Raw genomic sequence first — 17,142 nt, 5'->3', positions numbered from 1 at the left:
TTCAGGCGCCTGGAAAACCATCACACGGTCACCGTTGCGAAGGCATGCCTTGCCATGCTGCGGGAACCGCACTCGATCTCGCTTGCGTCTCTCAACGTGAGATCGCTTGGTCTCAATTCCAAAGATATAACGGATGACTTCGCACTCAACGAGGTTCAGGCGCTGTGTCTCTCGGAAACGACGACGGACATAGCCGCCGAAGTGATCGGCTACGATGGAATAACAGCCGCGAGACGAAGTGACAACCACACTGCCGGAGTCGCCGTCTACGCAAGCAAAGAAGCGTGCGTGATCGCGCACGCGCCTAAGTCTGACCCAATCGACTGCGGCGATGTGTGTGCCGTGAAAACCCGCGATGGAATCGTCATCTTCACCGTGCACGTCTTGCCGGGCACTTCCAAAGCCGACGTAGAGCGGTTCATGCGAACGCACTTCTCGGTGTTGGCGAGAGTTAACACTGCGCCTTTGGTCGTCGTGGTGGACTTTAACGTCGACATTGCGTAACAGGAAACCAAGTCGTTCGTAGACTTTGTCTTCGAAGAGTTTGTGCTAAAGTGTTACAGTGAAAAGAAAGGACCAACCACCATACGTGACTCGTGCGTCAACCTAACGTTGGCGCAGAAAGTGGCAGCTGTAAAAACCGAAAACCTCAATATCTTCCCAGTGAGCATAAAGCCGTCGTGAATGTCGTTGTGCAATAAATGGTTTTACACTGGATTTTGCGGCGTACTCATTTCATTCGTTAAACTAGTATAGGTTGAGTGGATGGTAACAGCTTCGCTGGTAATCCACCTTCACAGAGTGGATTGGGCCTTCAAACATTCCTTTTTTGTTTGAAGCCAAAAGACCGGAACGGTTGATGGTAGGCGAGCCGGCATGAGGTCATTCTTTACGAAAAGTCAACCGTCTCATGAAACGGCTCAAAACTAATACTTCAATTCACGTAGCGTGCGATCCCGCAATCGCCACACTTTCCCATGCGTCTGAAAGGGTCACATAAATGGATCTGTACGCTTACGTTGAGGTAGGCGAAGCGCGTTTTAGTCCCCGAATACTTTTTGTTATAATTTACAAGATGAAGCAATAAAAAAAAGAAGGGAGAGAGGAGGGCTGACCTCAAGAAAACTGAACGCCATTGTTTGCGTAGATAACAAGGCGGTCGTTTTGACCGTAGTATAAAAGATTCTATTACATTTTTTTACGATAGCAATTAAATGGTGATCTCTGATCAATAATCCACTCGGGTTTAGTGGTGTCTTTGTATTGAGAACGTTGTGTATACAAAAGCTGTACATAGCAAACCTAAATCGGCGCTGTTGTCGGCCGTAACGAAACGCGGCAGACGTGGCTGCTGAGTACTCAGTCCCACCATGAGATTTAGAGGTTCGAAAAGACAACTTTGATAACTACATCCATTATCTAAATATAATCGTGCCAGTGTTGTCAGTTTAGGCGAGACACATCGAAGAACTGTTGTGCGTGCCAAACTCTGTCACGTAACGTCGAGTTCTAATGAAACGGAGCACCTTTATTTCGGTTGATTGTGGACGAAATATAGAACTAGTGGCTGCGCCATAACTGCGACATATATTTCGGCCAAAAACGGGGTCATATTTAAGCCAAGGGAATATTCACGACAAGATTACCTTTACTCTGCGCCTGTTATGTGGTGTTTTCCTGTAAGTGAGGCTCGCTAAAATAGCAGGAAATACCCTTCTTTCCTGCCAAGGGAATGTTCACAAGATTTTCTTTCCGTGCGCATGCTATTTGGTCTTTTCCTGCGGTTGACGCCCAGTAGAATAGCAGGAAGTACCCTTCTTTCCCACTAAGTGAATATTCAGGACAAGACCGCCTTTCCAGTGCGCCTCCTATGTGGTGTTCTTCTGTAATTGATGCCTAGTAGAACTGCAGGAAATGCCCTTGTTTCCCACTAAAAGAATATTCACAACATTCCCTTTTCGGTGCGCCTGCTATGCGGTCTTTCCCTGTACGGGAGGCTCAGTAGAATTGGAGGAAATACCCCTGTTTGTCACCAAGAGAATATTCACAACAAGACTGCCTTTCCAGTGCGCCTGCTATGTGGTATTCTTGTAATTGATGCCCAGTAGAATCGCAGGAAATGCCCTTGTTTGCCGCTAAGAGAATATTCACAACAGCATTCCCTTTTCCGTGCGCCTGCTATGTGGTCTTTCCCTGTAATTGAGGCCCAGTAAAACTGCAAGAAATACCCTTGTTTCCCGCAAAGAGAATATTCACAACAAGATTCTCTTTTCCGGGCACCTGCTATGTTGTGTTTTCCTGTATTTCAGGCCCAGTGCAGGAAATACTTTTTTTCCCGCCATAATTATCTTGTCCCAATTAATTTATTGAGTTTGCTAAGCGAGTTCATAGGAATGCACATGTTTTGCGATTCAACGACGAAGGACAAAATGAATGAAAAAAAAAGTCTCGCTGAGTCCTTTTTGATATAGATCTGTATCACACGAAAGCGAAACGCGTCTTCACAGACGCTGTTGCATGTTCATTGCGCGTGAACAATTATGTTGCCAGTATATAGCCATGAGCAACAGCGTACCCCTAAACAGGCATCCTCGACAATTGCCACACAAACGAACGTTGTCGAACGACTCGTGACCGGGAAACATCACCCGGAGACGCCGCACAGCATGCGCCGTATGACTGCGCAAATCCGCCATAATCCACAGGAGTTCGCAAACCGTACAAGTGAAACCGAATTATTTGTTAGTAAACCGCTTCATGAACTCACGATCCGCTGGAGCGAAAGGCGGAGGATTTGTAGCTCAGTGACCATGTTGCAGCTTTGCTTGCCACACGTTGTCTTGTTGGTGAGAGGCGTCTTGCTGCCCAGTCGCTTCGCCTAAAGTAGGAGCATTTTGGTCCGGCTCCGTAATGTCTTGGCAGCGAGTTTATTTGCGACGCACTCGGCTTCAGGGATACGAGTGGCAGAGTTCGCAGCGCACACCGCGAACGCGCGAAGGCATCCTGATTTACGCTAGCATGTGTCTTGCCGGACCAAAGCGAAATTAACCCGTCGACGTCGATGCCTTTCTGCGCCGCTTAGCGCCGTAGCTCTCTTTAGTTGGCACGTGCCATCGCAAGTGAAGCAGCAGGCAGCGTGTAAGCACTCCGGGTGCATGTTGAAGCTGCCCCCCGTAGGCGACGAGGTGCAGCTTGCACCTCGTCGACGCCAAAGATAAACCATGTGCGGAAACTGTGCCGTCACCTCAGCAGAAGGCCTACACCGCTTACACCAGGCTACACCGCGTACACCGCGTACATCAGGCTACAGCGTGTTGGAGCCTCCGCTGTGCTCATGAGATACCGGACAGCTCACTGTCGTTAGTGTGATGATGCAGTACTTCGCTTCGCCGCAACTAGATGGCGGCGCCATCTCTGTCAAGAGAGCATATTTTACGCGTGCATCCCGACGTCACATCCTTTACAGGAAGTTGATAGTGGACAGTGGCATAAAACACATTTGTGTAAACATAAGCATTTTTTGTGCAGTCCGGCACACTTTGGGGTAACGTGTTTCAGAGAAATATGACCTCAATAGCGGCTCTAGCACTACGCTAATGAATTAGCGTTTGCCTTTGATGTTCCTTCAGTAATTAGACGCCCAATCGCTCGTCTCTCAAAAGAATTTCAATGCTGTAGGGGCTCACGCATTCTTGACTATAGCGCAACACAAAACGCAAATATCAACTTTCCCAAACCGCCACCTTTGTGAGTCATGCAGAAAGTGCTTTCATCTTTCTTCGAACAGGCGCTCACCTCGACGAAGATGAATAGCTGTGGAATGGCGAAGATGAAGGCGAGGGCCCAGGATGTGACCAGCATTGCCTTTGCGCGACGCAGCCCCGATCGCGACTCGAGCGGTCGGCAGATGGCCGCGTACCGGTCGTAGCTCATCGAAGCCAAGATGAAGGTCGTCGAAGTGAGGGTGACCATCTGCACGTACACGACCAGCTTGCAGCCCAAGGCGCCCAGAACCCAACTGCCGGATACCTGCAAGATTCGACGTTCATGTGATTGTTTAGCAGAGAGAGTGCAAAGTGAAAAAATTATAACATAACCGAAATTACGCAAAAGTGCAGTAGGAAACCAAATGTGCCTTGACGGCGAGCCCTGACTGAGTAGAATCAACCAAATTAGGCCGCTGTGGTGCACAAGGATTGAGAAAGATATTCGCCGAGCAAGAGGGTGGTGACAGTGCATTTTAGTGTATACTGTTATCGGATAAACATGAGCTTTCGTTTGCTGCCATGCAGAAAACCGTATTATAAAGCACTACTTTAAAAGCAAGTAGACACCTAAAAGCTGCCGCAAAACCTCGGAACCAATACAAGGACTGCGTAGGCAGGAGTACAGAATAATATAGCGGGTGTAACAGCCTGAGATGGCGAACAAAGAGCAGAAATTAGGCACCAAACTCGAGTTATCTATATGAAGGTGAAATAATATAAGCAAAAGTGGGACCTAAGGCTGGAAATGTAGTATATAGAGCAGGCAACTTCTTGAACTATTTTAATATAAGAAGATTAAAGAACTCCACAGGTATTAGATCCCATATATTACGTCAATAAATCTACATCGTAAGCTGATTGTTTTGGCTCTAAAAGATATTGCGAGTGCTTCCTAACATTGTCGAAGATTCGACAAGCACCACATCACTATATATAATGACAATTCATATGGGGACAGAATACACCTCTATACCGATGGTTCGGTCTCACCTACAAGCTCTTCAGGTGCCGTTGTCATTCCGGCTATGAAAACCACAGTGATATTCAAACTATCACACATGAAAAAATCAACGGCGGCAGAGCTTGCTGCCCTGCGTGTTGCTGTCAAATACCTCCTGCAACAGACACTTCAGAAATAGGTCATCTTTTGCGACTCCAAGGCAGCACTTCAGAGTCCGCATTTCGCCCTGTATCATAGCACTCATGAGCAGCTGACATGAAATAAGAGAAGACCACCATCAAACTATCACTACAGGGCATGAAATTATATTCCAGTGGCGGCCTGCCCATACCGGCATTGCTGGCAATGACTTCGCCGGCGAAGCCACCTCGTCTGCCCATCTGGAAGACCGACAAGTTCCAATGCCCTTATCCAGAACCGACGCTGCAAGAAAGCTTCTTATTGTGGCCAAAGTTTAGCTATGAAGTACGAATACTGGTCTTCTCCCAATATCCCGAAGTGTCATCTTCATAGGCTTGACCCATCCTTACAGCTACAATCGCCGTAAAATTTTCCACTAGAAGGCGACAGCACTGTGCCGCGTTTGGCTCGGCGTAGCATTTACGAAAGCCTGCTCGTTCCGCATTGGAATGAAGGATACGCTCATGTACGGCTTTTGTGGAACCATAGAAACGATTGAACACATCCTTTGTCTCCATCCCCAGTACGACGTCGAGCGCGAAGTTCTCCGGACAGTAGTGAACCGGCTGGACTCTAGACCATTTTTGGAAATGAAGATCCTTGGACCATGGCCATACCCGTCGATGGCAGAGAAAGCCACGACAGCGTCTTTGAAATACCCCAAGTCGCCAGATCTTCGTAACCGTCAGTAGACTCGGTGCGAACCTTCAGATGTGCACGAAACTGTGATATACTCCTTTCCTCAGTTCAGGGTAGCAAAGCGGACGTGTATCGTTAGCTTTCCTGCCTTTCATTTCTTCTATTTCTCTCTCTCTCTCTCTCTCTCTCTGCACAACCAGTGCTGCAGAGCCTCTACTGAGTTGAGCCACGTGACCGTAGACGCCACTAAAGCCAAAGTTGAAGCAATGTTCGGTGACATCACCAAGCCCTCAGAGTCCCACATTCCCTTTTTTCTGCAGCAGGAAGAAAGATGGTACCCTGCGGCTTTGCGTTAATAATTGTGGTTTGAACACCACAACAGCGCAAGACACGTTGGCCTACAGATTGCCGAGAAGCTACAACGTTCTGAGCGAGTTCTACAGCCTGAAATAGTACGTCTCGATGAGCTTAAAGAGCCGCTACTGGCACATCAAAATCGCGGAAACGCGCTTTGTGAAGAGAGCCTACAACACAACGAATAGATTTTACAAGTTCAAGGTGATATCACCTGGCCTTTTCCGCGGCGATAGCTGTACTTTAACGAGTCAAGGAAACCGTTCTAAGTGACCTCAAATGGCAGACCTGTGTTATCTATCCAAACAATGTGGGTGAATTAGCTTTCACCCTGCGTGGGCATCCCAGGGTATCACACGCCATATTTATGGCATGTGGTCCCATAAAAACTACATCTGCAGGCAAGTATTTTGTACTGCGTGTAGGGGAAGGGCTTTTTTGGCCGTAACGTTATGTACGATAGAATGCCCCTCAACTCGCATACAGCAGGAGTCATCGTATTTTTTGCTACGACCACTGATAAGAAAGCTGCCCGCAGGTTTCGGGGCTGCTGTACGCACTAACAGCGCTTCTCGAAAGCCTTGTTGGCCATCGCCGAGTGTCCCATAATTCACTACAGAACCAACGTACAAAAAAAAATGCTAGCGAAGTTTCCTCGCCGTGGTGAGTCATGTTACAACACCACCGCCGTGGTCTTGAGGTAGAGCGCCTGCCGTGTACCCACCAGCTCCACCAAAGTGCCGCATGCGGTGGCCCTCTATGGAAATCGTTTAAACTAATATGACTGAGAAGGAGATTCTGCATTAAATTCCTACCGCTTCGTGTCCGATCGCCATTGAGGCTTCACAGGAACTTCGAGACTGTCAGTAGTTACATGACATCGATATGAAAGAAATACAAAGAAATGGGTTACAAAGAAACGGTGTAAATGATACTAAAGAGTGGCAAAGTATTGTCAGGAGAACACAATAATAACCAACATAATGTTATTGTTGTAATGTTCGTAATATTCTTAGCAATCTAGAAAAACCTGACGAAATTATAATTGAAATCCAAACTAATGTAAAAAAATCAAGCATAAATAACGGAGTATATTGCCAATATTAATTTTAGATAGCCGAAAATAATTCTCCAAATTTTCTCACCTTTTCACTGAAACAATTATTGAGACCGTTGTTTCTTATGTATTTGTTCAATTTCGCGCATACTTAGGACCGGTTGAAAGGATAGACTGCAGCCGCATCAATGTTTTGATGCCGGAAAACCATGTTAATTATTACACTAAAATGAAATAGTTACACCCTTCGGGGGAGAAGGAACGATATCTTGCGTTCCTCTTGGGACCATGCTTTGTTATGTATGCGTACCCTTTTGTACTGAGTGCAGCTTTCTTTTTCGTACGTCTTCTATTTGAGGTCATGCGCACACCTTACGTTGTGTGAATATCGCGTAAACGACGTGCATGACGTCACCGAAGACAAGACAAAGTCGACAACGTAGTCGAAATGGCGAGCAAGCGTTAGACAGGCTTGTTTGTCTAATGTGCCCCATCGAACATGAACCTGTCGATGCTGCATACCACAAATGAACCTGGTGATACAACGCATTTGCTCTGTAAATTCTCTGGAATGAAAGACGTCCATAAAAAGTTCGCCTGCTTCGACTCCACATGTGGACCAATCAACGGCATGCCTTCTAGAGCAGATGTGCGATCGTTATGATAACTCGTTGGTGTCTGACCCTATGTTTGAAGAGGTTCATTAGGACTTTGGCCGGATTCTTGTAGGCGTGATGTTGTAAAAGCTATAATCAAATTCTTGCACAACAGTCATCGAGATTCCAGACTTCGAAGTGCCTTTGCTGTCTAAGCTCGCTCACCACCTATTTAACACTCATTATCAGCACGTCTCTCTTTTTCTCTCTCTTTCTGGCCCCGTCTCCCTTCCTCAATGCCAAGTAACAGGCCAGAACTTGGATTCAGGATGATCTTTCTGCTTTTCTATTATAATAAATGTCTCTCTCTCTCTCATTCATGTCTTACACGATGGAGTTTGGCTCAGATTTGGTATTGTAGGAGATGACATTCAAAGAAGGCCGTTTGATAACTATGTGCAGGAGGTCGTACACACTAATGTATCACAAACTGAACCATCTGCTCCATGAATTTCCCCGATGCATTTCAGAGAACCTTCTGTTCTTCGACAGATCCATAAGCGTTGGGTCGTCTTAAACACCAAGGTTAGGGCACGGCTTCCTTCTCTTCACGGTACTTTAGCCATAGAAGTATACACTTACTTAACTCAGTAAGTTTTTTTCCTTAATTGGCGCTCACAATTCTCGTTCATGATTTTCTGAACCTATGCGGTGGCTTTCCTTGGACATGTAATCAAATAGAAAGAAAAGAAACATTAGTTAAAAGAAAATGAGTCAATGCAACCGCCATGTTTTGCTATCTAACTGACGTCGCACCATTGGTTTCTTTAATATAGCGTGCGAGGATGGGAATAAATTAACAAGACGGAAATAAGGAAGAAACAGCTGGTCCCAGCACAACAGAGAAAATACATTATAAAAAAGGCTAGCCGACAACATACAAGAGTTCGCTGTACGAAGTGAAACAAGCAGAACATAATGAGAAAAAAGCCAGCTGATCCCATCTCACCATGAATGTCAATCTTAGTGCGACTAAGATTCAGCCAATGCGTCGACAATCCATATTGCAATTGGCGTAGCACATCATGTATCAAGGCGTGTGTGGAACCGGGCTGTTCTCTCGCGATTCTCTCCGCACACGATGCGCCACCTATCGCCGCCGCAGCCAACTCTTCGCCTATGGCATGTGTGAATATATCTTCAAAGAAGTTTGTCTAAATATATGTAACGCAGGTTTTGTTCCGTCCAGCATGAAATGAATATGTAGGTATTTTCTTTTGCCAACGACCAGTGGTAAATATCCAACGGCTCATACTCAGTTAACAAAGTTTGTGTCAGAGGTTCACTGAAAAGCTGCACCTATCCATTTGCGCCTAAGTAGCGACCCATGCTAGGGTAAACGACATTAATTGAAGAGTAGCACTACCGTGTGGACATACCCAATGGCACATACCCAGCAGTGACCCATGTTGTTGTAAAGAGGTACAAAGCTCTACATACCCAGTGGCCCAAACTGACATCAAAGAGCTCAATTAAAGTGTGGCCCATACCTAGCTTCACACACTCAGTGACCCAAGTTGGCATAAAAGAGGTCTATTGAATAGTGGCACATAAACACTGGCACCAACCAAGTAGCACAAGTTGCCGTAAAACAGGTTAACTGACGGAACTTCAGGCCTCAGAGAGCTTCACTGACGAGCGGCACTTTGTGGCAAGCACCGAGTAGTCCAGCTTGGCATCCAAGAGGTTTATTGAACAGCTGAACATACCGAGTGCCACATATCCTATGACTCGGATTGGTCGAGGGGTTGGTTTTGACCACTTATCCTTGAGACAGAAGCCCGATGCGATATCCATTAGACCATGAACTGCCGAATGCCAGTGACCCAAGTTGGCGGAAAAACGGTTAAAGACAAAAAGACAAACACATAGATAGATAGATAGATAGATAGATAGATAGATAGATAGATAGATAGATAGATAGATAGATAGATAGATAGATAGATAGATAGATAGATAGATAGATAGATAGATAGATAGATAGATAGATAGATAGATAGATAGATAGATAGATAGATAGATAGATAGATAGATAGATAGATAGATAGATAGATAGATAGATAGATAGATAGATAGATAGATAGATAGATAGATAGATAGATAGATAGATAGATAGATAGATAGATAGATAGATAGATAGATAGATAGATCGCCGTCAAAAGTGCATAGAATACCTTGAGACTGCTAACTGCAATAAATACGGCCCACCTGCATTTCTTGTTTCACACATTTATCTAATATAGGCGTTTGGCCTTGATGACGCACTAAGGGGGAGTACCTCATTTTGGCACTCCGTTAGGCTCTACATATTCAGAAGGTACTTCGTGAGAACGCCACCCTAGATTTTCCATTTACTCTGTAGTTTTCTGTGTCATTGTATGTGAAAGTCCAATACGATTGTTTCCTTTCGCATGCCTGCACTACTGAATGTCCGGCTTGATTCTTTTCTAAATAGCGAAATGGTTAAGTAGCATCTTCCACCAAATTACCGCATTCATCTGCCATACGTACAGTATGGAGGATGTTGCGGTCATAATGTTCTCTCGTTGCAGATGCCAGCACTTGTGCATACAGGTATCGGCAAATGTTACGAGGCAATTTCTTAAATTAAATTACATAATACATTAGAACTTAAGCGCGCGCTTTTGTCTATGTAGCTGCCTGTCACAAAGTGAAATGTTTATAGATTGACTTAGTGAAGACAACGCGTTTTTGTTTAGCACACAGCTTTACCGCTAGCCAAAAATCGGTAATAAATAAATGGGAGAGACAAAGATGTCTCGGACCGATGATATCAGTCTTAGAGCTTCATGGAGACCAAGCCTACAAAAAGTCCCAACGCCACGTATGTTTAATGGCAGAGGGCAAATTAGACGTCCTCGGTGGAAAGGTGCGTGTAAAGAAAACGCAGCACCGACGCCAGCATTCTGACAAAACTGCTGGAGCGTGCATTCCCTGTGGTGATATATGGAGCAGATGGTGGCACGGAGACGAATTCTGGTTGATTTCTGCCATTGCGTGCTCACCGCGAACGGCAGAGGGCGAAGCGCTCGTATACGATAGGCGAGTCACGCGCATGGCGTAGGACGTAGAAGCCGCCAGCTTCCAGAAGGTACCTTCCACTAACGTAAAAATGTCTCCACTGAAGGCTGAATTACAGGCGCCCTCAGCCCCGATGACCTTTAATTATGACGTCGCTCCGAGAGGTGCATCCTTTCGATAGACAGCGGGAACAAGCCAACGTGCGTGTTGGTGATTTCATAATACAAGACAAAGATGCTGCCTTGCATTGTCGGCAAATGAGGAAAAATTGCATGCCCGGATTACGATTATGTACAAGCCACGAACGTTAAAATTCGAGCTCATAGATCGCAAAAGCAGAAAACTACCAATGCGGCAGAGTGCTCAGCTATGCAGCTCAAGCGTACTTTATGGCAAAACCTTAAACCTTAATATAAGCAATCGTGTTCTAAAGAGGCGCAACAGTGGCGGATGCACAGCGAGTCCTAAATACTTGTTTCTGGGTTATTTGTTTCATAATTGTTACAGTGTCGGAGGAATAGAAACGAAATCAAGTAATGTGGGTCATGTCATTGCTACTTTCCTTTCACGTGCGTTTACACCATAAACACGATAGGGAAATGGTGGGTTTAGTTAACTAATAAAGAAACATTCGGGAGGAACCACCTCACGATGGGTGTCGAAGGTAATGCGTTAACCTTTAATCAATATCGTGACACTACACATCGCGTCATCCCAAACGAGTCACGTACGAGGCTTGAACTGCAGCGGGACTCCTCTTTCACGCTTCCCTAACACTCGGTGTCATCTAGTGCCGCTGCCGCGAAGCCTGTGTGTGCGGTCCTAAATTCATGGCGCGCCTGAGCGTGAGAACGCTGAGAAATCCGTCATGCAGAAACCGTTCTCCTCTCTGTCACTTCTTTCTGGACACGATGCACTATTTAGTGGCAGTGCCGATAAGTCCGCACGTGGTCTCTGAGACGAGTAGCGTGGCGCACCATTGTCTGCGAACTCTGAAAAGTTTTCCCCCACTTGGCGCACATTCAGTGCGTGCCAAGTGAGGAAACCAGTGAGGGAACGCCAAGTGAAGAGCAGCACGTACCCAGTCCATTCATGGCGCAACCAGCTAAAGCACTGGCGTGAAAGGCGCTCATTGAAAGCTGCACCGACTCAGTGAATTTGTGGTGCAGCCTGCTAAGGCGGCATGTTTTCTCCTGGAGGAATCCTTGTGACGTGGGTTCGATTACGCTGAGTATCGGATAAGTTTATGAGATCTTTTTCATCATTGTAGAGTGAAGCATCTCGAGTGCAATGTTTTTTGATTAGGGCGGCAGTCCGGGTTCTTGCCTGGGCAATGTGCCTTTCGTAGCCGCGCATCCTAATATTAGTTTCTATTTCCTGTAATGCGACAACTTTAGGTTGGTGTAGAGCGCATAGATTAAGTAGATTTGGCGTTTACGGTTTATTCCTCTACAATTCCACTGCAAAATGTTCAGGATTTTGGTCACTTCCTTCTTGGCTAGCTTGCTGCAAAAAAGTATACAAAGCTTACTGCCACAAGTATACCATCTTGGCTTCCCAAAGTCTCGCTCATCTTGGCTTCTCCGATGGGGTATTTTTGATTTTTAGTTGCCTGCTTTTTGTCCTTTCGTACGGTTGAGATGCGTTCGCGCAGGCGATGAAAATGCCTTGGCTCAGCTCAGTTCCCATCTGGGGAACTACGGGCGAAGTGTTTGTACAGTTACTTGGACGGTGGTTGCCACGAATTTGCTTATGGTGTCGTCAGTCTGAGCCATTTCAGCCCGAAACTCCTTTCACAATTCGGCCTTGCGTTCGGCTTGGGCCTTGTTCATCTTGCACTCTATTCCCCATTCGAGGTCCTCTATCAGGCTGTATGTTCCCTCGAGGGCTTTGGTGTCGTGGTCGGTTGCTGCTCTTTCTGCAAATTGGTCAAAGAGTTGGAGCTTCTTCTCCGGGGCTTGTTCCTGAGATCTTCGGTCCCTCTCCTCCTGACATCTTTCTTGCTCCTCTAGACGCTTCATGAGCCCTTCACTTCATCAGGTCGGCGTTTTGCCTTCTGCGGGACGAGCTGGTTTTCTCGTACCTCGAGTTTCCCTCTTACGTCGGTAATGAGGGAAACAGGTCGGGTTTCGACTTGGAACTGGCTATCACTCCAGCCCACCTGATCTTCTGCTGTTATTGTCTTTGCTTAGGCGAGAAGCTGCTGTTTTTATACTCGTTGATGATTTTCTTCATTGCAGACCTTGACCTTGACTTCAATCGAGACCGATATCGAGAAGGCTACGAGTACTTAAACCAGGGTCTCAAGTTGCTGTTTTTCAGCTGTAACCTTCGCTCTCGGTATGAGCTGGGGTCGATAACTCTGCTACTTTCATTTGTTTCATATTCCGAGGGGCTTGCCTTTTTCTCCCTTGATATAGGTGGCGGTCTGCCTCTTGATTGGGAGTGTTGGCTTGAGTGTTTTTTCACACTTCTTTCTGTCATATCATGAGGTACTCCGCATAGTTTGCACTGTAACTGGAAATCATGGTCTGCTTGTGGGTTCTGCAGTCGGTACCTGTTGCGGATATTTCTCCCTGGGTTGGGGAATACCTTCTGCCCATTGCCGATTTCTCTGCAGGCCTTGCAATAATTTACCGATCTGCGGTATGCGCGGCATCGTGTATACGAGCTGGCCACCTCAACATAAAAAGGAACGTGCGTACCTTCAAAGGTCCGCACGTCTGATCACTCAGCCTGAGATAAAGTTAAGGGGCCTCCTTTGTCATTTTGGAGCCAAACATTTCCAGTGACTCAGCAGTTCTAGTTTACCCAAGTTGGTTTCAATGACGTTCATTGAACAGTGGCGTGCCGCTACCAGCACATACCCAGTGACCCAAGTTAACACCAATGAGGTTCATCGCAGACCACCATAGACCAAGATGCGCATCCAGTGCTCCATGTTGGCGTCAAAGGGTTTCTTCTAACAGCAGTTACTACCCAGTCCCGCTTTTACAGTGACCCAAGTCGACGCGAAAGAGCTTTGTTGTGAAGTGGCCCGTACGTACACATTGGAACATACTTAACAATTGAAGATAGATAGATAGATAGATAGATAGATAGATAGATAGATAGATAGATAGATAGATAGATAGATAGATAGATAGATAGATAGATAGATAGATAGATAGATAGATAGATAGATAGATAGATAGATAGATAGATAGATAGATAGATAGATAGATAGATAGATAGATAGATAGATAGATAGATAGATAGATAGATAGATAGATAGATAGATAGATAGATAGATAGATAGATAGATAGATAGATAGATAGATAGATAGATAGATAGATAGATAGATAGATAGATAGATAGATAGATAGATAGATAGATAGCCAGCCAGCCAGCCAGCCAGCCAGCCAGCCAGCCAGCCAGCCAGCCAGCCAGTCAGTCAGCCTCCGGAAAGGGCACGAGGTACCCGAAGAATGCTAACAAAATTAAAAAGAAACACGCTTATTCAGTGCAATGTTGGCATCTATATAACGCGAAATTTGTTTGAGTTATTGAGTAGCAGCAGTGTAGTAGGTGACACGAGCACAGCCTCGTCATCTATATTGAAATTGAAATTGAAGTTGATTTATTCAATATAGAGAACAGGTGATAAAATAGAATAATAGCTAGCTAATAGCTAGTTATGGGCGACGCTACCTAGCTTAGTAGATGATGAAAGTGATTTGTGATTCTAGTCGGAGGAGGGTTGTTGATGAGAAGTGTGCCATGCACAGATAACTATGACAAATATCTATACACATTTAAAGCCTCATATATCTTGTGTCAGAGTGATACGTCCCTTCTGGGGCACTGCCGAAGAACGGGCGCATAATCATTTCCACATACCCAGTGCCGAAGTTTTCTGTCTGGGCACATACGGAGTGACAGCTCCCTAAAGACCCAAGTTGCCCAGTAGGCTAGACAGCAGACCGCAGCAAGTTGTCTACTCGAGCATGGGCTTAATTGCCCAAGCGGTTGTCCATCCGGGCACGGACGGACGGACGGACGGACGGACGGACGGACGGACGGACGGACGGACGGACGGACGGACGGACGGACGGACGGACGGACGGACGGACGGACGGACGGACGGACGGACGGACGGACGGACGGACGGACGGACGGACGGACGGACGGACGGACGGACAGACAGACAGACAGACAGACAGACAGACAGACAGACAGACAGACAGACAGACAGACAGACAGACAGACAGACAGACAGACAGACAGACAGACAGACAGACAGACAGACAGACAGACAGACAGACAGACAGACAGACAGACAGACAGACAGACAGACAGACAGACAGACAGACAGACAGACAGACAGACAGACAGACAGACAGACAGACAGACAGACAGACAGACAGACAGACAGACAGACAGACAGACAGACAGACAGACAGACAGACAGACAGACAGACAGACAGACAGACAGACAGACAGACAGACAGACAGACAGACAGACAGACAGACAGACAGACAGACAGACAGACAGACAGACAGACAGACAGACAGACAGACAGACAGACAGACAGACAGACAGACAGACAGACAGACAGACAGACAGACAGACAGCGAACTTTATTTAATCCTGAGGAGCTACTGTCAGGACCTCCTAACGGGAGGCCATTGTAGCCGCTGGCCGCGCCCACGTAAAGGACAGAACGCCGTGACGCTTTGCTCTTTCCTGGGCCCTCTGGATAGCCTGGGCTTGCTTTCGGCGTACCGCGCTTCTGATGGCACATACTTAGTTTTTTACCACATTGTCTACATATATCCAGAAATTTATCTGTAGAGAAAAGACAACTTAGGCTGAACTTTGAAGAAGAGCGAACGAAAGCTTCGCTGTAGAAACGCAGTATATGGCTTCGCTTACATTAGGAGGACAAAAGTAGAGATGCATAGCGCATTTAGTGTGTACAAGAATTAGCCCGTTCACCGTTAGAGAAGAATTGCTGTTAAGGGCAAAGGAACGCACTTATAAGCGGATATGACGGAGTGTTGATAATAAGAAATATTCATTTTGAAGAATGCTGTAGGATCAAGCTGGGGATATGCAAGATGCGCTTAACCGGAAACTCCGCACACAAGTCTTGGGGTGCACTCGACCTAAATGTGATGTTATAAATCACGAACTGTGCGCACTGTCTGTAAAAAATCGCAAACCTTAGGCACCTTCGAATGATCCTTTAAAGAGAAGTCGGTGTAACATATACAACTCATTAAAGGCGAGTTATCACCTTCTATTGTATTTAATTTTTTTTTAATTTGCAGCGCATTATTCCATTTATTGTCCTCTCCTCGTAAACGCTGATAAAAAGAGTATCACCGTTTTTTTCGGCTCTGAACTCATTAACTGCGACAAGAGAAGGCTCTCGCATGAGGCATCGCCACCTTCTCAACAAGTATTCGCCATGTACATGCACGTCATAGCCTTAGTTCACTTGAATGCTACCTCCTGGGGCCTCCGAATACATGCATAGACGTTCATTTTGTTTGCAGTGAGAGTGCGGCGCAAGAAATGTAAGTTATAGAAGTACGCATGGAAGGTGCTGACCTAGAACTGATATTTACTTCGGAGGAGCAGACAATTATTGCTTGATTGGACCATCCAGAAAACGCGAAAGGGGAGAGACGCGCAAAGTGCTAAAACGAAAAAAAAAGAAAGGAAATCACTTTTCCGGTTTTCAGTTCAATAGGAACACAGGTGTTGTATAATAGGAACACAGGTGTACAGGTAAGCATTGTAGGGGGGAGCCGGCGACTATTGTCCTATAAATATAGGCTACGTTATCAATATTTGCCCTCAATCTTAAAAGAAATGACTGAAGACTGAGTGAGGCATATTGCTGCGCCTGCGGCAATGTGACATGCGCCCATAGCCCCTCTGCAAATCCACAACATATTCAAAACAGAAGCGCGTCCCCATGTAGGGTGCACTAATATATAAAATAAAAAGGATTAGATTAGCATTTTAAGCTAAGAATAATTCTTGGGTCAGTGTTGAAATAAGAAAACAATACCCGTGTCCTCAAGTAGTGTGAAGTTTGAAAGAATTGCTACGTGTCTGTACGCATCGATTTTTCACTACAAAATCACTGTTCCTGTTTCCGTTGGCGCGTCTTACAATACGCAGGCAAAAACGCTACGAAGTTTTCATGACATGACTATAAGAAGCGTCTTTTGGACACCTTTTTTATGCGAAGCATATTACGAGAGCTCAACCCAGCTCCTTAGGCGCGGCGGTGTCGCCTTCAATACCACGTGACACCGTGACGTCACGACAGAGGAGAAGTGGCTTTGGCTCAACTCTTGCAAGATGGCCTGGGTGGGAATCGAACCAGGGTCTCCGGAGTGTGAGACGGAGACGCTACCACTGAGCCACGAGTACGATACTTCAAAGCGGTACAAAAGCGCCTCTAGTGAATACGGTTTTGCCTTAGAAA

General features: G+C 46.0%; 1 protein-coding gene across 2 annotated transcripts in view; it reads right to left on the bottom strand.

Annotated features, from left to right (window-relative positions):
* The window catches only part of LOC135902936 (gonadotropin-releasing hormone II receptor-like), a 230,450-nt gene that overhangs the window by 28,164 nt on the left and 185,144 nt on the right, over nt 1-17,142 (bottom strand). For both annotated transcript variants that reach the window (XM_070535799.1, XM_070535800.1), the window contains exon 4: nt 3,796-4,029. In XM_070535799.1, coding sequence (XP_070391900.1) covers nt 3,796-4,029 — 234 coding nt within the window. The remainder of the gene's footprint in view (nt 1-3,795; nt 4,030-17,142) is intronic.

Source organism: Dermacentor albipictus, chromosome 3, assembly GCF_038994185.2.
Source record: "Dermacentor albipictus isolate Rhodes 1998 colony chromosome 3, USDA_Dalb.pri_finalv2, whole genome shotgun sequence".
In the NCBI taxonomy this organism is placed as follows: Eukaryota; Metazoa; Arthropoda; class Arachnida; order Ixodida; family Ixodidae; genus Dermacentor; species Dermacentor albipictus.
This window is presented reverse-complemented; position numbering and strand designations above follow the sequence as displayed.